The sequence below is a fragment of the Entelurus aequoreus genome, linkage group LG20, assembly GCF_033978785.1.
Source record: "Entelurus aequoreus isolate RoL-2023_Sb linkage group LG20, RoL_Eaeq_v1.1, whole genome shotgun sequence".
Lineage (NCBI taxonomy): Eukaryota > Metazoa > Chordata > Actinopteri > Syngnathiformes > Syngnathidae > Entelurus > Entelurus aequoreus.
The window spans coordinates 14,386,394-14,408,453 of record NC_084750.1 but is presented as its reverse complement, the minus strand read 5'-3'; the positions used below and the strand labels follow the sequence as shown (position 1 = coordinate 14,408,453).

The following is a 22,060-nucleotide window of genomic DNA, read 5'->3' as shown; positions in this document are numbered from 1 at the left end:
GTACATTTAAGTCAGTGGTCTAAACATGCAGGGTTATAGGTATAAACATCCAGTGGGAACGCTGCCTATTGCACTCAAATGTGGTACACCTCCCTGGTCCTGGCATGTGGAGAACAGTCTATTTTCATACAAAAGGCGCACCAGATTATAAGGTGCATTAAAGGAGTCATATTATGATTTTTTTCTAAATGTAAAAGACTTCCTTGTGGTCTACATAACATGTGATGGTGGTTCTTTGCTCAAAATGTTGCATAGATGATGTTTTACACATCATCCTCAACTCGATTCTGACAGTCTCTTTTTTGTGGGCGGTCTTTAGTTCACCTTCAACAGCGTCTTCTCCCCGTCATCTTTGTTGTAGCGGTGTAGCGTGCAAGGACGGGAGTGGAAGAAGTGTCAAAAGATGGAGCTAACTGTTTTAATGACATTCACACTTTACTTCAATCAATAACGGAGCAGCAGCTCCTCATCCGTGGCTCACTAGTGCAACAACAACAACAACAAATGTGTCTCGTGAAAAACCGTCCGACCGGAACTCTCTAATAACTGAAGTTCCTTGGGTAAATAATGTAAACTCACTACACCGGTATGTTTTAGCGCTTTCATGGCGAGTTTACTGACAGATATAAGTAAGAACTTTACACTACTTTATATTAGAAGATGAATGTCCTATAACAAGGAGATCGCTTATCGACTACGGCGACGGCATGGACTACAAAGGCGGACGAGCGCAAATTGTATCTTATGCAGATCCCAAATACAGATCAGCAGGTACCAGAAGGTAAGAAAAGTTGCGTTTGCATAATTTTGCGAAACAAATCACCAGATAATGTCTTACCTTATACACACACCATAATAATACTCCTATGTTGAAGCACAGTACAATTCATCAAGCGGTGTGGCTTCATAGCTTACCAAAGTCCTACTAAAACATTTTGATAGATTTTTGAGCGCCTTGTGTAGTAATGTTCCATATTTTCAATGGAACATATAAAATGTTGGTGTTGTTTACTTGAGCCATATTGCAGTCTTTACATATCTCTTATGTGTGACTGCCATCATATTGCAGTCTACACGTATCGCTTATGTGTGACCGCCATCTACTGGTCACACTTATCATTTCAGCATGTACCAAATAAAATAGCTTCGAGGTCGACCAAAATTATTCCGTACATTAAGTTAAAGTTAAAGTACCAATGATTGACACACACACTAGGTGTGGTGAAATTTGTCCTCTGCATTTGACCCATCCCCTTGTTCACCCCCTGGTAGGTGAGGGGAGCAGTGGGCAGCAGTGGGCAGTAGCAGTGCCGCGCCCGGGAATCATTTTTGGTGATTTAACCCCCAATTCCAACCCTTGATGCTGAGTGCCAAGCAGGGAGGTAATGGCTCCCATTTTTATAGTCTTTGGTATGACTCGGCCGGGGTTTGAACTCACAACCTACCCATCTCATGGCGGACACTCTATCCACTAGGCACACCGGGTTATAAGGCGTACTGTCCAGTTTTAAGAAAATGAAAGGATTTTAAGTGCGCCTTATAGTCCGAAAAATACGGTAATTGAATTCAACACAAACACTTGTAATAATAATAATAAATGCCCAGAGTGAAATCCCACAGTACTCTTACAAATGAGCACATGAGCAAAGTACATGTGCAAAATACACAATAGAAACAAACATAATTAAAGCTGCAAGCAGCGTTGGTCGGGCCCGCATATTTGGCAGGTGCTAGTCCTAAGTGTCCAAAAACTTTTGTCTACTGTTAGTCCTAAGTGTCCAAATACTTTTGTCCAATGGTAGTCCTAGTTTTGTCCAGAGTTAGTTCTTAGTGTCCCAATACTTTTGTCCAAAGTTAGGCGTTAGTCTCCCAATACTTTTTTCTAGGTGTCCCAATACTTTTGTCCAGTGTGAGTCCTAAATGTCCCAATACTTTTGTCCAGTGTGAGTCCTAAATGTCCCAATACTTTTGTCCAGAGTTAGGCCTTAGTGTCCCAATACTTTTGTCCAGTGGTAGTCCTAAATGTCCCAATACTTTTGTCCAGTGTGAGTCCTAAATGTCCCAATACTTTTGTCCAGTGTGAGTCCTAAATGTCCCAATACTTTTGTCCAGAGTTAGGCCTTAGTGTCCCAATACTTTTGTCCAGTGGTAGTCCTAAATGTCTCAATACTTTTGTCCAGAGTTAGGCCTTAGTGTCCCAATACTTTTGTCCAGTGGTAGTCCTAAATGTCCCAATACTTTTGTGTAGTGTACATACCTTCCCTGCATTGTGTGCTCACGTTCCTGCTTTTAAGCAGCCATCTTGAAACAAGAGCAGCATCAGCGCAGTGGCACAGCGGTTCTATGAAGGCTCGTAAAATCACAGCAGCGGAGCAGCATCAGCGCAGCGGTTCTTTGAAGGCTCGTAAAATCAAAACCGTAGCACTTATCAAAACTCTTTGAGTATCCGTCAATCAGAAGGGTTCAATCTCTCTCCTGTAGTAGTTTGAAGCCGAAACGACAAACGCGCTCAGAGGAGATAATGTTTGATGTTTGGTGACCGCTTTTTACAAAAATTTAGTTTTGAAGGGGGGATTGCAAACTTCCTGTTGATTTTTGCTGAAAGATGTCAAAGAATGAAATGTAGGTCTAGGTGAGACCTACATGGAGGTTTTTGTTTCATGTCTCTAAGACGTTCCTACCGGAAGTTACAAGCAGTTTTGTCTGTGTTTTCCTCTGAGGAGCAGTTTTGTCTCTGTTTTATTCAAAAATTGCGCTAGAGCGCAATTTTTGAGTTTTGGGGTTGGTTTTTTTTATTAGATCGCAATTGCCACCAGTCCTGATGTGTGTGAAAAGTTTGGTGAGTTTTGAAGTATTTTAAGGGGGTCAAATTACAGCTCAAAGAGGCTAAAATGAGAGTTTTTAGTCATTTTTTGTCTTGAAGGGGAAATTGCCAACTTCCTGTTGGTTTTTGCCCGAGGATGTCAAATTATGAAATGTAGGTCTAAATGAGACCTACATAGAGGTTTTGGGTTCATGTCTCTACGACCTTCCTAGTGGGAGTTAGAGGCAGTTTTGTCTGTGTTTTCCTCTGAGGAGCAGTTTTGTCTCTGTTTTCTTCAAAAATTGCACTAGAGCGCAATTTTGAGTTTTGGGGTTCGTTTTTTTTTTTTTATTAGATCGCAATTGCCACCAGTCCCGATGTGTGTGAAAAGTTTGGTGAGTTTTGAAGTATTTTAAGGGGGTCAAATTACAGCTCAAAGAGGCAAAAATGAGTGTTTTTAGTCATTTTTTGTCTTGAAGGGGAAATTGCCAACTTCCTGTTGGTTTTTGCCCGAGGATGTCAAATTATGAAATGTAGGTCTAAATGAGACCTACATAGAGGTTTTGGGTTCATGTCTCTACGACCTTCCTAGTGGGAGTTAGAGGCAGTTTTCTTCCTAGGGGGCGCTAGAGCGCAATTTTGAGTTTTGGGGTTTGGTTGTGTACGCGTTTTTTGATGTGTGTGTAAAATTTGGTGAGTTTTGAAGCATGTTAAGGGGGGCAAAGTAGTGCGCAAAGCTGCGGAATAATAATAAAGAAAGAATAATAAAACCTTACAATTTCAATAGAGTCCTCTGTCCCTGTACAAAGGACTCCCTGTGGGAGTCCTTTGTACAGGGCCATGCGGGCCCTAACAAGTGAAAATAATCCACAAAGATAGGAAAGTTGCAGTACTGCAGAGTTGATTTCTCAAGGGACGGCACATGAAACGGGCTAAAGTCCATATAAGTGTCGAGCAGTCCCAGTACAAGCCCGGTACTCTACAAGTGGCCTACATGAGTCAGAGAATGTCAGCACATCTGCATAAAAAAGGTAAAGTGTTGAAGAGACAACAAGCAGTGAGACGAAACAAGCAAGGGGGGGAATTCTTCACAACTGTATGCAAATGTCCACAGCAGTCATGCTGTCATTTTGGAAGTGCAGAATCAATCATTAGGGGGAGAAGTGTTTTGTTCTCTTAAGCAACAGCAGTTGTCCACACGGCCCATCTGTCTGCCAATAACGGCGGCATTAGGTGACTAAATAAGTAACTGCTGCTCAGTGTTGGGCAAGGGGGAAGATCCTCTTAAACGGTGTGAGGTTTTGTCAAACAAAAGTAGCGTCAATCCTCTGCTCTTACTAGAAGAAAGCCCAAAACTGCTAACGGAGGCATTTCAGACACAGAAATATTCATTTGCAACCGAAAACCCAGTGCTAGACTACTCCACGCTCACACAGTTTTTATTATTGCGGTCTTTGCTGTATAATGGAGAAAGGAAATGAGTGTACGTGTGGAAAGCAGCTCATAAGTTAAATGCCTGTGGCTGTGCAGAACATTTCAGTGACTCAACATCTGTCACTCACACCTGAGGGTGAATTCCCTCCAGGTATGAAAATGTCCCCTGCCACTAATAAAGCAAGCAATGACCAGAAGCAAAAAGCCGTACACACTGTGGAGCATCATGTAAAGCAAAAGTGAAAGTTGAGCTACAGCTACTTCAAATAGACAACTGTGTCGTGTATCATCAGAATCAAACCGCACATCTAAACATAACAATGTCATCACTTTCAAGCTAAGCAGCTGGACCAAGGTCAGTTTTGCAGCTTCTGTAGCGAGCTAAACTGCTTTCAGATGTGTGAACATGATTGCACAAGGGTTTTCTAATCATCAATTAGCCTCCTGAGCCAATGAGCAAACACATTGTACCATTAGAACACTGGAGTGATAGTTGCTGGAAATGGGCCTCTATACACCTATGTAGATATTGCACCAAAAAGCAGACATTTGCAGCTAGAATAGTCATTTACCACATTAGCAATGTATAGAGTGTATTTCTTTAAAGTTAAGACTAGTTTAAAGTTATCTTCATTGAAAAGTACAGTGCTTTCCCTTCAAAAATAAGGACATTTCAATGTGACCCCAAACTTTTGAACGGTAGTGTAAATAGTCATGAAAATAAAGAACATTGAATGAGAAGGTATGTCCAATCTTTTGGCCTGTACTTTATCCTTCAAACCACGTCCCTTGTACTGTAGCTGATTGTGTACCCCTCATTCCTGAAATCAAAATGTCATCCCTGCTGCTGAAAACAAGGTTTCTTTTGCTAGTTACTGTGATTTTAAAGGTGTACTGAAAGCCACTACTACCGACCACGCAGTCTGATAGTTTATATATCAATGATGAAATCTTAACATTGCAACACATGCCAATACGGCCGGGTTAACTTATAAAGTGACATTTTAAATCTCCCGGGAAATATCCGGCTGAAACGTCGCGGTATGATGGCGTATGCGCGTGACGAAGTCAGAGTAACGGAAGTTATGGTACCCCGTAGAATCCTATACAAAAAGCTCTGTTTTCATTTCATAATTCCACAGTATTCTGGACATCTTTTGCAATTTTTTTAATGAACAATGAAGGCTGCAAAGAAGACAGTTGTAGGTGGGATCAGTGTAGCAACACAACCAGGAGGACTTTGTTGGAGCGCTAGCCGCGCTAGCCGCGCTAGCCGCGCCAGCCGCGCTAGCCGCCGACCTCACCTTGACTTCCTACGTCTCCGGGCCGCCAAACGCATCGAGTGAAGTCCTTCGTCCTTCTGCCGATCGCTGGAACGCAGGTGAGCACGGGTGTTGATGAGCAAATGAGGGCTGGCTGGCGTAGGTGGAGAGCTAATGTTTTTAGCATAGCTCTGTGCAGTCCAGTTGCTAAGTTAGCTTCAATGGCGTCGTTAGCACAGCATTGTTAACCTTCGCCAGCCTGGAAAGCATTAACCGTGTATTTACATGTCCACGGTTTAATAGTATTCTTGATTTTCTATCAATACTTCCAGTTAGGGGTTTATTTCTTTTGTTTTTATATGCAGTTAAAGCAAGATGCTATCACGTTAGCTCGTAGCTAAAGCATTTCGCCGATGTATTGTCGTGGAGATAAAAGGCACTGAATGTCCATTTCGCGTTCTCGACTCTCATTTTCAAGAGGATATAGTATCCCAGGTGGTTTAAAATACAAATCTGTGATCTACAATAGAAAAAGGAGAGTGTGGAATCCAATGAGCCAGCTTGTACCTAAGTTACGGTCAGAGCGAAAAAAGATGCGTCCTGCACTGCACTCTAGTACTTCACTCTCACGTTCCTCATCCATGAATCTTTCATCCTGGCTCAAATTAACGGGGTAATCGTCGCTTTCTCGGTCCGAATCGCTCTCGCTGCTGGTGTAAACAATGGGGAAATGTGAGGAGCCTTTAAACCTGTGACGTCACGCTACTTCCGGTACAGGCAAGGCTTTTTTTTTTATCAGCGAGCAAAAGTTGCGAACTTTATCGTCGATTTTCTCTACTAAATCCTTTCAGCAAAAATATGGCAATATCGCAAAATGATCAAGTATGACACATAGAATGGATCTGCTATTCCCGTTTTAAAAAAAAAAAATCATTTCAGTAGGCCTTTAAAGAAGAGTTTCATGGGAAAATGAGGTTTGATTGTGAGTTGACTGCCTCCTTTCTGATCTGGAATGTATGATGTGATGGCAAACCGCAATAAAGAACTATTTATCAGAGAAAAAAGTAGAACAACTCAATATAAATGTACATTTTTAGTCGGAGTTAATGAGTTCAACGAAAGCTAAGTACTTCCATAAAAGCAAGGCTCATGATAAAAACATCCCTCGACAATTAAAGGACAAAAAAAAAGTAGTGAGTTACATCCGCTGGCTCTCTTCTCTGGCTAATTCAATGCCTTCCAAAGACTTGTTTTCTGTCTGTATATTATCTAGTCATCAGAGCCAGAAGCTCAGCAGAGGGACATCAAAGTGCCGACGGCGGGGAAAGGGAGGGGGGGGCCCCTGCGTCTCCACGTCTGCTCCATCCCTGCCCGCCATCGCCAATGAGGGATTCTTAAGAAGGCCCCAGACTCTCACTTTACACTGCGAAATTCTATCAGGTGGCCCATTGCAGCTTGATACCATGTGCCTGATGCTTTTCATCCCACTCCCACAGGACGGGAGGCAGTGTGTCTTCAATAAAACCCCCTGGCTTACTTGAACAAATAATCCCATCAGGGCTTTGTTGGGCATCTCAAAGTAAGATCGGGCCTTATTAGATAGAATAGGTGGACTCACCACAGAGGTCAGCGCCATTTGGAAGCTGTAGATGCGGGCCAGGCCAAAGTCGGCCAGTTTGATCTGCCCTGTGCTGGTGACCAGGATATTTTGGGGCTTCAGGTCACGGTGGACCACGCGGTGCGAGTGCAGGAAGTCCAGCCCCTGGAGCAGCTGATACATCATATCCTGTAAGGTAGAAGACATTCATTTGAAATGTGTTGTGATAATAGAATAGAATAGAAAGTACTTTATTGATCCCTGGGGGAAATTCAGCACCACAGTTCGCTCACAATAGATAATAAACACTTGGGTATTTTTTACATGTGAATAATATAAATACAGTCTATTATACAGCATTATTCACATGTGAATAATATAAATACAGACTATTATACAGCATTATTCACATGTGAATAATATAAATACAGAGTATTATACAGCATTATTCACATGTGAATAATATAAATACAGTCTACTATACAGCATTATTCACATGTGAATAATATAAATACAGTCTATTATACAGCATTATTCACATGTGAATAATATAAATACAGACTATTATACAGCATTATTCACATGTGAATAACAAATACAGTCTATTATACAGCATTATTCACATGTGAATAATATAAATACAGACTATTATACAGCATTATTCACATGTGAATAATATAAATACAGTCTATTATACAGCATTATTCACATGTGAATAATATAAATACAGAGTATTATACAGCATTATTCACATGTGAATAATATAAATACAGTCTACTATACAGCATTATTCACATGTGAATAATATAAATACAGTCTATTATACAGCATTATTCACATGTGAATAATATAAATACAGACTATTATACAGCATTATTCACATGTGAATAACATAAATACAGTCTATTATACAGCATTATTCACATGTGAATAATATAAATACAAAGTATTATACAGCATTATTCACATGTGAATAATATAAATACAGTCTATTATACGGCATTATTCACATGTGAATAATATAAATACAGACTATTATACAGCATTATTCACATGTGAATAATATAAATAGAGTATTATACAGCATTATTCACATGTGAATAATATAAATACAGTCTATTATACAGCATTATTCACATGTGAATAATATAAATACAGTCTATTATACAGCATTATTCACATGTGAATAATATAAATACAGACTATTATACAGCATTATTCACATGTGAATAATATAAATACAGTCTATTATACAGCAATATTCACATGTGAATAATATAAATACAGTCTATTATACAGCAGTATTCACAGGTAAATAATAAAAAATACAGTCTATTATACAGCATTATTCACATGTGAATAATATAAACACAGTATATTATCCAGCATTATTCACATAATATAAATACAGTCGATAATCTTCTTCTTTTTCTCTATGTTCTTGTTGTGTGACATTCATCCTCCGCTGTTGTCATTTCTAATATAAAGTAGTGTAAAGTTCTAACTTACATCTCGCTACGGAAGCGCTAAAAACATACCGGTGTAGTGACTTTACATTATTCACCCAAGGAACTTTAGTTATTAGAGAGTTCCGGTCGGACGGTTTTTCACGGGACACATTTCGGGCGTTGTTGTTGCACTAGTGAGCCACGGATGAGGAGCTGCTGCTCCGTTATTGATTGAAGTAAAGTGTGAATGTCATTAAAACAGTTAGCTCCACCTTTTGACACTTCTTCCACTCCCGTCCTTGCACGCTACACCGCTACAACAAAGATGACGGGGAGAAGACGCTGTCGAAGGTGAGCCACGTAAATAAGACCGCCCACAAAAAAAGAGACTGTCAGAAAGCGACTTGAAGATGATGTGTAAAACATCATCTATGCAACATTTTGAGCAAAGAACCACCATTACATGTTATGTAGACCACAAGGAAGTCTTTTACATTTAGAAAAAAAATCATAATATGACCCCTTTAATGCACCTTATAATTTGGTGCGCCTTTTGTATGAAAATAGACCTGAATAGACCGGCTCATCGGCAGTGCGCCTTATAATCCGGAACACACAGTACTTTGCTCATGTGCTCATTTGTAAGAGTTCAGTGGGATTAGGGATGAGGTTCGAAAACCGCTTCTCCCGATTGTTCGATAAGAAAAGAACCGATTCCATGGAGAACCACAAGGAAGTGTTTTCAATTTAGAAAAAAAATAACAATATGACTAGAGATGTCCGATAATATCGGGCTGCTGATATTATTGGCCGATAAATGCTTGTAAATGTAATATCGCAAATTATCTGTATCGGTTTCAATAAGTGAAATGTCTGACTTTTTAAAAGGCCGCTGTGTACACGGACGTAGGGAGAAGTACAGAGCGCCAATAAACCTTAAAGGCTCTGCCTTTGCGTGCCGGCCCAGTCACATAATATCTACGGCTTTTCACACACACAAGTGAATGCAAGGCATACTTGGTCAACAGCCATACAGGTCACACTGAGGGTAGCCGTACAAACAACTTTAACACTGTTACAAATATGCGCCACACTGTGAACCCACACCAAACAAGAATGACAAACACATTTCGGGAGAACATCCGCACCGTAACACAACATAAACACAACAGAACAAATACCCAGAACCCCTTGCAGCACTAACTCTTCCGGGACGCTACAATATACACCCCCCGCTACCTCAACCTCCTCATGCTCTCTCAGGGAGAGCATGTCCCAAATTCCAAGCTGCTGTTTTGAGGCATGTCAAAAAAAAATAATGCACTTTGTGACTTCAATAATAAATATGGCAGTGCCATGTTGGCATTTTTTTCCATAACTTGAGTTGATTTATTTTGGAAAACCTTGTTACATTGTTTAATGCATCCAGCGGGGCATCACAACGAAATGAGGCATAATAATGTGTTAATTCCACGACTGTATATATCGCTATCGGTTGATATCGGAATCTGTAATTAAGAGTTGGACAATATCGGGAATATCGGATATCAACAAAAAAGCCATTATCGGACATCTCTATGTATGACCCCTTTAATGCGCCCTATGATCCGGTCTGCCTTTTGTATGAAAATAGACCCACTCATCGGCAGTACGCATTTTAATCCGGTGCGCCCTATGGTCCGGAAAATACGGTACCCAAAATGTTCCCACACTTCATCTTTTTTTTTTTTGCATGGCAACAGTTTATTGCTTTCTCTTGCAACCATTTTAAGTTATTTTTCATACTAGCACCTCTTTACCGCAGATGACTTTTGATTTATGTGTTCATTGTGTGTCTTAAATGTATATTTTAGATTTCTTTGTGTGTCTCGTAGGGGTGTGACGGTACGTGTATTTGTATTGAACCGTTTCGGTACGGTTCGGAGGTGTACCGAACAAGTTTCCACACGGACATATTAAGTAGCGTAACGCACGTTGTGTAAACAATGCACACCGAGGCACAACACACGGCATGCTAGCAGCTAACGGGCTAGGATAGACTGACCATACGTCCTCTTTTCACCGGACATGTCCTCTTTTGCGGAGCTGTCAGGGCGGAGTTTCTTAAATGCCTCAAATGTCTGGCATTTTGAGTTAGGGTTGCGTGTGTTTTCAATGTACGTTCAGGGTTAAGAAGGGGTTAAAAACAAAACAACTTGTGCGCGCAGCAGCATTGGTGAGGGAGGGGCAGAGACAGAGAGAGAGAGAGAGAGTTATGATAAACACGCATGCGTCGCCAGGCTCTGCTTTTTATCCATAGATTTATCACATTTAATTTTTTATTATCTATAGCAGGGGTGTCAAAAGTGTGCCCCCGGAGGCCATTTGCGGCCCACAGCTAATGTTTTAAAGGCCCACGGCACATTCTAAAAATACTATTCAAATAAACAAAAACATAACAAAAGTGAAATAAAAAAGCTTAAAGGTTAAATGTAATTTAGAAAAAGTTGCAATGTTGACTAATAAAACAAAGCTGTTTTTTTTTCTTTCAAACTGTCATTGCTCAAAACATAATATTGAATCAAAATCAATGTTATTATGAATTATTGACCTATCCAAGGTTCCCATTACTTCACATCAAATATTCCACTAAGAAAAATATTTTTGGTGGAAGATTTTGCAAATTTGGTAAATAAATAACCCAAAAATGTATGTTTTGTTGTTTTCTTATTGTACCGAAAATGAACCGAACCGTGACCTCTAAGCCGAGGTACGTACCGAACCGAAATTTTTGTGTACCGTTACACCCCGAGTGTCTCGGTCTCTGTTTTTTTGTTTGTTTCTCTACTCGGGCTGATGTAACAGTTGGTTGGGGGGGGGCGCATAATAAATGAAAATAACATAACATAACATAACATGCCTTTTGAAAGGTGCAAATAAGCATGTTTACCGCTGGTATAATTTAGTTTTTGCTCCGTGTGCTGAAAATAAGACACCAGTATTAAAGGCCTACTGAAATGAATTTTTTTTATTTAAACGGGGATAGCAGATCCATTCTACGTGTCATACTTGATCATTTCGCGATATTGCCATATTTTTGCTGAAAGGATTTAGTAGAGAACAACGACGATAAAGTTTGCAACTTTTGGTCGCTGATAAAAAAAAAGCCTTGCCTGTACCGGAAGTAGCGTGACGTCACAGGAGCTAGTATTCCTCACAATTCCCCGTTGTTTACAATGGAGCGAGAGAGATTCGGAGCGAGAAAGCGACGATTACCCCATTAATTTGAGCGAGGATGAAAGATTCGTGGATGAGGAACGTGAGAGTGAAGAACTAGAGAGGCAGTGCAGGGTGTACATTTTTTCGCTCTGACCGTAACTTAGGTACAAGCTGGCTCATTGGATTCCACACTCTCTCCTTTTTCTATTGTGGATCACGGATTTGTATTTTAAACCACCTCGGATACTATATCCTCTTGAAAATGAGAGTCGAGAACGCGAAATGGACATTCACAGTGACTTTTATCTCCACGACAATACATCAGCGAAGCTCTTTAGCTACTGAGCTAACGTGATAGCATCTGGCTCCAATGCAGATAGAAACAAAAGAAATAAACCCCTGACTGGAAGGATAGACAGAAGATAAACAATACTATTAAACCATGGACATGTAACTACACGGTTAATAATTCTCAGCCGGGCAAAGCTTAACAATGCTGTTGCTAACGACGCCGAAGCTAACTTAGCGACTTAGCAACAGGACCTCACAGAGCTATGATAAAAACATTAGCGCTCCACCTACGCCAGCCAGCCCTCATCTGCTCATCAACACCCGTGCTCACCTGCATTCCAGCGATCGACGGCGCGACGAAGGACTTCACCCGATCACAGATGCGTTGGCGGCTAGCATCGGCTAGCGCGTCCGCTATCCAAGTAAGTACTCCTTGTTGTGTTGCTGCAGCCAGCCGCTAATACACCGATCCCACCTACAACTTTCAACAGTCTCCATTGTCCATTAAACAAATTGCAAAAGATTCACCAACACAGATGTCCAGAATACTGTGGAATTGCTCGATGAAAACAGAGCAGTTTGTATGGTGACACATTGGGTACGAATACTTCCGTTGCCGTCGTGACGTCACGCGCATACGCATCATCCAAAGACGTTTCCAACCGGAAGTTTTTAAATGTCACTTTATAAGTTAACCCGGCCGTATTGGCATGTGTTGCAATGTTAAGATGTCATCATTGATATATAAACTATCAGACTGCGTGGTCGCTAGTAGTGGCTTTCAGTAGGCCTTTAAGTCTGTTTATAGCGAGTGAGGGGCCACCTGAAACACCCACACTTTGGTAATGAAGGAGTTAATGGAGAAGGCCTGTGTCTTTTGTTGTGGACTGTGGCAGATGTTTGATAACTGACACACACACACACACACAAATGATAGAGGGAGGCCCCGCTCTATACAAGCATGGAGCTCTGTTTCATAGCAGCTGCTCCGCCGGAGTTAATTGGCGCTCCCTCTCATTTTATGACCACGGGCTGACCTCAGAAAAACGGCCATAGGCGCTGCATCAACAACGCGGGAGCTAAAGTAAACCGTAGCTGGGAGAAAAAGAACTATGTCAGACCAGCTTAGACTTGTTCCTTTCCAACTGAAATACTCCCAAAACAGGTCTTGCACCTGCAAACAAGTAACGAGCCATTGATAAGGAAAGCGGTGTTTTTCCCGACCGGGGAATAAAGCTCATTCCAGAGGCACGACTTGGGTTTTTGGGCGGTTTTATGGTATTCCAATAAAAGAGCAGCAGGCAAGGTTGGGTATAAATATGGTATACTTTGCATGAAAACCACTTAGAAATGCTCATATTTCAGGGTCGCTGCGTCTTATCCCAGCGTCCCCCCCTTCCCCCCCCCCCCCCCCCCCGGCCTCCATCACCCTCCTCCCTCCTCAGCCTCAGCCAAGACCTCACAAGTGTCATGGACCTGAGCCCACAGCTCTATTCACTGGCTGGCCAGCTGGTGAGTGAGTCAAAGAGGCCTGCACACTCGAGCAGAAAACATTAGCGAGCGGCGCGGGGCCGGCCGGCTGCTGGGCGGCGCGGGAGACGGGACGCCCCGCCGGGTGCTGTGGACACGAGGAGCTGGGAGCGGGGCTTATTTGTGTGCACACAAACGGCGTGTTCCCCTGGCCCCACGTTTACGTACACCGTATTCCTATTTGTGTGGACCTCACCACGTCCGGGTCAAAGTGTGTGTGTGTGTGTGTGTGGAGGGATGGGGGGGCGGGGGGGGGGGTCCCAACCAAGGGCAGGCAGGATGCATAAACAGACCTTCCTTTCTACATCTCCATCCAGCCATGACCTAGTCAGGAGGGACGCAGACAGACAGGGTCACAGAACAGAGGGAGGCCGTTGGTTATTTTACGTGTGCGAGTGTGTGTGTTCTTATATTCCGACCCTTCTTGACACATCAACAAGGAAAAGTACCTTCCATGAGGATCAAGTTAGGACCGAAAACACAGTTCCAATACGGAAAACCATTGCATCCAATAGAGAGCCGAATACTAGAGTCCGTGAACATTGCTCCAAAGTCGGGATTTTTTGTTGATTTGAAGTGCATACAAAAGTAAACATTGACAGGTGCAATATATGATAAAACAAGACTGCAGCTAAAGAAGGACTTCCCTATTCCATCCATCCATCCATCCATCCATCCATCCATCTTCTTCCGCTTACCCAAGGTCGGGTCACAGGGGCAGAGAGAGGCTGTTGGTTATTTTACGTGTGCGAGTGCGTGTGTTCTTATATTTCGACCCTTCTTGAGACATCAACAAGGAAAAGTAGCTTCCATATGAAGACAGGTGATCAAGTTAGGACCGAAATCATGGTCCCAATACGGAAAACCATTGCATCCAATAGAGAGCCAAATACTAGAGTCTGTGAACATTGCTCCAAAGTCAGGATTTTTTGTTGATTTGATGTGCATACAAAAGTAAACATTGACAGGTGCAATATATGATAAAACAAGACTGCAGCTAAAGAAGGACTTCCCTATTCCATCCATCTTCTTCCGCTTACCCAAGGTCGGGTCACGGGGCAGAGGGAGGCCGTTAGCTATTTTACGTGCGTGTGTGTGTGTGTTCTTGTATTCCGACCCTTCTTGAGACACCAACAAGGAAAAGTACCTTCCATGAGGATCAAGTTAGGACCGAAAACACAGTCCCAATACGGAAAACCATTGCATCCGATAGAGAGCCAAATACTAGAGTCCGTGAACATTGCTCCAAAGTCGGGATTTTTTGTTGATTTGAAGTGCATACAAAAGTAAACATTGACAGGTGCAATATATGATAAAACAAGACTGCAGCTAAAGAAGGACTTCCCTATTCCATCCATCTTCTTCCGCTTACCCAAGGTCGGGTCACAGGGGCAGAGGGAGGCCGTTAGCTATTTTACGTGCGTGTGTGTGTGTGTTCTTGTATTTCGACCCTTCTTGAGACACCAACCAGGAAAAGTACCTTCCATGAGGATCAAGTTAGGACCCAAATCACGGTCCCAATACGGAAAACCATTGCATCCAATAGAGAGCCAAATACTAGAGTCCGTGAACATTGCTCCAAAGTCGGGATTTTTTGTTGATTTGAAGTGCATACAAAAGTAAACATTGACAGGTGCAATATATGATAAACCAAGACTGCAGCTAAAGAAGGACTTCCCTATTCCATCCATCTTCTTCCGCTTACCCAAGGTCGGGTCACAGGGGCAGAGGGAGGCCGTTAGCTATTTTACGTGCGCGTGTGTGTGTGTTCTTGTATTTCGACCCTTCTTGAGACACCAACAAGGAAAAGTACCTTCCATGAGGATCAAGTTAGGACCGAAAACACAGTCCCAATACGGAAAACCATTGCATCCGATAGAGAGCCAAATACTAGAGTCCGTGAACATTGCTCCAAAGTTAGGATTTTTTGTTGATTTAATATGCATACAAACGTAAACATTGACAGGTGCAATATATGATAAAACAAGACTGCAGCTAAAGAAGGACTTCCCTATTCCATCCATCTTCTTCCGCTTACCCAAGGTCGGGTCACGGGGGCAAAGGGAGGCCGTTGGTTATTTTACGTGTGCGAGTGTGTGTGTTCTTATATTCCGACCCTTCTTGAGACACCAACCAGGAAAAGTAACTCCCATGAGGATCAAGTTAGGACCGAAAACACGGTCCTAATACGGAAAAGCATTGCATCCAATAGAGAGCCAAATACTAGAGTCCGTGAACATTGCTCCAAAGTCAGGATTTTTTGTTGATTTGAAGTGCATACAAAAGTAAACATTGACAGGTGCAATATATGATAAAACAAGACTGCAGCTAAAGAAGGACTTCCCTATTCCATCCATCTTCTTCCGCTTACCCAAGGTCGGGTCACGGGGGAAGAGGGAGGCCGTTGGTTATTTTACGTGTGCGAGTGTGTGTGCTCTTGTATTCCGACCCTTCTTGAGACACCAACAAGGAAAAGTACCTTCCATGAGGATCAAGTTAGGACCGAAAACACAGTCCCAATACGGAAAACCATTGCATCCAATAGAGAGCCAAATACTAGAGTCCGTGAACATTGCTCCAAAGTCATGTTTTTTTTGTTGATTTGAAGTGCATACAAAAGTAAACATTGACAGGTGCAATATATGATAAAACAAGACTGCAGCTAAAGAGGGACTTCCCTATTCCATCCATCCATCTTCTTCCGCTTACCCAAGGTCGGGTCACGGGGGCAGAGGGAGGCCGTTGGTTATTTTACGTGTGCGAGTGTGTGTGCTCTTGTATTTCTACCCTTCTTGAAACATCAACACGGAAAAGTACCTTCCATATGAGGACCGGTGATCAAGTTAGGACCGAAATCACAGTCCCAATACGGAAAACCATTGCATCCAATAGAGAGCCAAATACTAGAGTCTGTGAACATTGCTCCAAAGTCAGGATTTTTTATTGATTTGAAGTGCATACAAAAGTAAACATTGACAGGTGCAATATATGATAAAACAAGACTGCAGCTAAAGAAGGACTTCCCTATTCCATCCATCTTCTTCCGCTTACCCAAGGTCGGGTCACGGGGAAGAGGGAGGCCGTTGGTTATTTTACGTGTGCGAGTGCGTGTGTTCTTATATTCCGACCCTTCTTGAGACACCAACAAGGAAAAGTAACTCCCATGAGGATCAAGTTAGGACCGAAAACACAGTCCTAATACGGAAAACCATTGCATCCAATAGAGAGCCAAATACTAGAGTCCGTGAACATTGCTCCAAAGTCATGATTTTTTGTTGATTTAATGTGCATACAAAAAGTAATCATTGACAGGTGCAATATATGATAAAACAAGACTGCAGCTAAAGAAGGACTTCCCTATTCCATCCATCTTCTTCCGCTTACCCAAGGTCGGGTCACGGGGGCAGAGGGAGGCCGTTGGTTATTTTACGTGTGCGAGTGCGTGTGTTCTTATATTCCGACCCTTCTTGAGACACCAACAAGGAAAAGTAACTCCCATGAGGATCAAGTTAGGACCGAAAACACAGTCCTAATACGGAAAACCATTGCATCCAATAGAGAGCCAAATACTAGAGTCCGTGAACATTGCTCCAAAGTCGGGATTTTTTGTTGATTTGAAGTGCATACAAAAGTAAACATTGACAGGTGCAATATATGATAAAACAAGACTGCAGCTAAAGAGGGACTTCCCTATTCCATCCATCCATCTTCTTACGCTTATCCAAGGTCGGGTCACAGGGGCAGAGGGAGGCCGTTGGTTATTTTACGTGTGCGAGTGTGTGTGTTCTTGTATTTCGACCCTTCTTGAGACATCAACAAGGAAAAGTATCTTCCATATGAGGACCGGTGATCAAGTTAGGACCGAAATCATGGTCCCAAAACGGAAAACCATTGCATCTAACAGAGAGCCAAATACTAGAGTCTGTGAACATTGCTCCAAAGTCAGGATTTTTTGTTGATTTAATGTGCACACAAAAAGTAATCATTGACAGGTGCAATATATGATAAAACAAGACTGCAGCTAAAGAGGGACTTCCCTATTCCATCCATCAATCTTCTTCTTCCGCTTACCCAAGGTCGGGTCACAGGGGCAGAGGGGGGCCGTTGGTTATTTTACGTGTGCGAGTGTGTGTGCTCTTGTATTTCTACCCTTCTTGAAACATCAACAAGGAAAAGTACCTTCCATATGAGGACCGGTGATCAAGTTAGGACCGAAATCACAGTCCCAATACGGAAAACCATTGCATCCAATAGAGAGCCAAATACTAGAGTCTGTGAACATTGCTCCAAAGTCGGGATTTTTTGTTGATTTGAAGTGCATACAAAAGTAAACATTGACAGGTGCAATATATGATAAAACAAGACTGCAGCTAAAGAAGGACTTCCCTATTCCATCCATCTTCTTCCGCTTACCCAAGGTCGGGTCACAGGGGCAGAGGGAGGCCGTTGGTTATTTTACGTGTGCGCGTGTGTGTGTGTTGTATTTCGACCCTTCTTGAGACACCAACAAGGAAAAGTAGCTTCCATATGAGGACCGGTGATCAAGTTAGGACCGAAATCACGGTCCCAATACGGAAAACCATTGCATCTAATAGAGCCAAATACTAGAGTCCGTGAACATTGCTCCAAAGTCAGGATATTTTGTTGATTTGATGTGCACACAAAAGTAAACATTGACAGGTGCAATATATGATAAAACAAGACTGCAGCTAAAGAGGGACTTCCCTATTCCATCCATCCATCTTCTTCCGCTTACCCAGGGTCGGGTCACAGGGGCAGAGGGAGGCTGTTTGTTATTTTACGTGTGCGAGTGTGTGTGTTCTTATATTTCGACCCGTCTTGAGACACCAACAAGGAAAAGTACCTTCCATGAGGATCAAGTTAGGACCGAAAACACAGTCCCAATACGGAAAACCATTGCATCCAATAGAGAGCCAAATACTAGAGTCCGTGAACATTGCTCCAAAGTCATGATTTTTTTGTTGATTTGAAGTGCATACAAAAGTAAACATTGACAGGTGCAATATATGATAAAACAAGACTGCAGCTAAAGAGGGACTTCCCTATTCCATCCATCCATCTTCTTCCGCTTATCCAAGGTCGGGTCACAGGGGCAGAGGGGGGCCGTTGGTTATTTTACGTGTGCGAGTGTGTGTGCTCTTGTATTTCTACCCTTCTTGAAACATCAACAAGGAAAAGTACCTTCCATATGAGGACCGGTGATCAAGTTAGGACCGAAATCACAGTCCCAATACGGAAAACCATTGCATCCAATAGAGAGCCAAATACTAGAGTCTGTGAACATTGCTCCAAAGTCAGGATTTTTTGTTGATTTAATGTGCATACAAAAGTAAACATTGACAGGTGCAATATATGATAAAACAAGACTGCAGCTAAAGAAGGACTTCCCTATTCCATCCATCTTCTTCCGCTTATCCAAGGTCGGGTCACAGGGGCAGAGGGAGGCCGTTAGCTATTTTACGTGCGTGTGTGTGTGTTCTTGTATTTCGACCCTTCTTGAGACATCAACAAGGAAAAGTAGCTTCCATATGAGGACCGGTGATCAAGTTAGGACCGAAATCACGATCCCAATGCGGAAAACCATTGCATATAACAGAGAGCCAAATACTAGAGTCCGTGAACATTGCTCCAAAGTCAGGATTTTTTGTTGATTTAATGTGCATACAAAAGTAAACATTGACAGGTGCAATATATGATAAAACAAGACTGCAGCTAAAGAAGGACTTCCCTATTCCATCCATCCATCTTCTTCCGCTTACCCAAGGTCGGGTCACGGGGGCAGAGGGAGGCTGTTTGTTATTTTACGTGTGCGAGTGTTCTTATATTCTGACCCTTCTTGAGACACCAACCAGGAAAAGTACCTTCTATGAGGATCAAGTTAGGACCGAAAACACAGTCCCAATACGGAAAACCATTGCATCCAATAGAGAGCCAAATACTAGAGTCTGTGAACATTGCTCCAAAGTCAGCATCTTTTGTTGATTTGATGTGCACACAAAAGTAAACATTGACAGGTGCAATATATGATAAAACAAGACTGCAGCTAAAGAGGGACTTCCCTATTCCATCCATCCATCTTCTTCCGCTTATCCAAGGTCGGGTCACAGGGGCAGAGGGAGGCCGTTAGCTATTTTATGTGTGTGTGTGTGTTCTTATATTTCTACCCTTCTTGAGACATCCACAAGGAAAAGTGCCGTCCATATGAGGACCGGTGATCAAGTTAGGACCGAAATCACGATCCCAATGCGGAAAACCATTGCATATAACAGAGAGCCAAATACTAGAGTCCGTGAACATTGCTCCAAAGTCAGGATTTTTTGTTGATTTAATGTGCATACAAAAGTAAACATTGACAGGTGCAATATATGATAAAACAAGACTGCAGCTAAAGAGGGACTTCCCTATTCCATCCATCCATCTTCTTCCGCTTATCCAAGGTCGGGTCACGGGGGCAAAGGGAGGCCGTTAGCTATTTTATGTGCGCGAGTGTGTGTGTTCTTGTATTTCGACCCTTCTTGAGACATCAACAAGGAAAAGTACCTTCCATATGAGGACCGGTGATCAAGTTAGGACCGAAATCACGGTCCCAATACGGAAAACCATTGCATCTAACAGAGAGTCAAGTACTAGAGTCTGTGAACATTGCTCCAAAGTCAGGATTTGTTGTTGATTTAATGTGCACACAAAAGTAAACATTGACAGGTGCAATATATGATAAAACAAGACTGCAGCTAAAGAAGGACTTCCCTATTCCATCCATCCATCTTCTGCTTATCCGAGGTCAGGTCGCGGGGGCAGCAGCCTAAGCAGGGAAGACCAGACTTCACTCTCCCCAGCCACTTGGTCCAGCTCCTCCCGGGGGATCCCGAGGCGTTCCTTGGACAGTCTTCCCAGTGTGTCCTGGGTCTTCCCCGTGGCCTCCTACCAGTCGGACGTGCCCTAAACACCTCCCTAGGGAGGCGTTCGGGTGGTGGCCTCCTGACCAGATGCCCGAACCACCTCATCTGGCTCCTCTCCATGTGGAGGAGCAGCAGCTTTACTTTGAGCTCCTCCCGGATGACAGACCTTCTCACCCTATCTCTACCCGAAGGAGGAAACTCATTTGGGCCGCTTGTACCCGTGATCTTGTCCTTTCGGTCATAACCCAAAGCTCATGACCATAGGTGAGGATGGGAACGTAGATCGAGCGGTAAATTGAGAGCTTTGCCTTCCGGCTCAGCTCCTTCTTCACCACAACGGATCGATACAGCGTCCGCATTACTGAAGACGCCGCCTGTCCATCTCACCATCTCTTCCCTCACTCGTGAACAAGACTCCGAGGTACTTGAACTCCTCCACATGGGGCAAGATCTCCTCCCCAACCCGGAGATGGCACTCCACCCTTTTCCTTTGTCATCGGCCTTAAGCACATTACAAAAGAACAAAAATAGGGATCTCATTTGCACCCCCTGCTGGTGACATCTATCAAAATGAGGGTGGTCCCAAAAAGGAGGGATTTTTCTAATTGACTGTGTGTCGCTTTTAAAAGTGCTCCCCCTCTGGTCAACATATGAAATAACAAGTGTGTGTAGACATTTGAAATGCTCCCCCTCTGGTCAACATATGAAATAACAAGTGTGTGTAAGAAATTGAAATGCGCCCCCTTTGGCCAAAATTAATTCCAAAAAATGTAATAAATATGTATTTAGAGACATACTGTAATAACTTGAAGTAAATGAAGATTAAAAACCAATTACAAACAAAAACAAACAAACTAAAAAAATGAACTAAAAGCAGTCTTTTTCGCACAATGTGTCAACTTTTTTCTTATAAAATTAGAACTTTTTCTCCTATTCTTTCTGTTTCTGTAATATTGCAATATTTTCTTGGAAAATTATAACTGTTTTATGTAAAATGACCACTTTTTAATGCAAAACAGTAACATTTGTCGTATAAAATTCTGACTTTTATCACAATATTGCCAATTTTTTCATTGTTCTTGTAAAATAGTGACATTTTCTGAGTAAAATTATGACTTTTGTCATCATTTTGCCAAGCAAATTTGCGATTATTATTACGAAATTGCCAACAATTTTAAGTTTTCTTATAAAATTGTGACTTTTGTCGAGTAAAATTATGACTTTTCATAGAACTGCCGACATTTTAAAAGCTTTTTCTTGTAAAATTGCCACTGTTATTGAGTAAAATTCCAACTTTTATCATAATATTGCACAAATGTTCAGTTTTTCTTGTAAAATTACGACTTTTGTTATAATACTGGCAAAATTCAAAGTTTTTCTTGTGAAATTCCAACAAGCTTTTTTATATTTGCATAGTATGTATATATTATTAATGTTGTAAATACACATCTTTATATATCTAGAAAGGCTGGTCCTAAAGAGGTAGGCATTATTCCTAAAAGAAGTATTTTTCTCACAATGTGTCGACTTTTTTCTCATAAAATTGGAAACTTTTTCTCCTATTCTTTCTGTTTCTG

At 42.1% G+C, this 22,060-nt stretch overlaps 1 protein-coding gene across 3 annotated transcripts in view; it reads right to left on the bottom strand.

Annotated features, from left to right (window-relative positions):
* The window catches only part of cdk6 (cyclin dependent kinase 6), a 179,602-nt gene that overhangs the window by 85,051 nt on the left and 72,491 nt on the right, over positions 1 to 22,060 (bottom strand). For all 3 annotated transcript variants that reach the window (XM_062029410.1, XM_062029409.1, XM_062029408.1), the window contains one exon: positions 7,118 to 7,285. In XM_062029410.1, the coding sequence (XP_061885394.1) occupies positions 7,118 to 7,285 (168 nt within the window). The remainder of the gene's footprint in view (positions 1 to 7,117; positions 7,286 to 22,060) is intronic.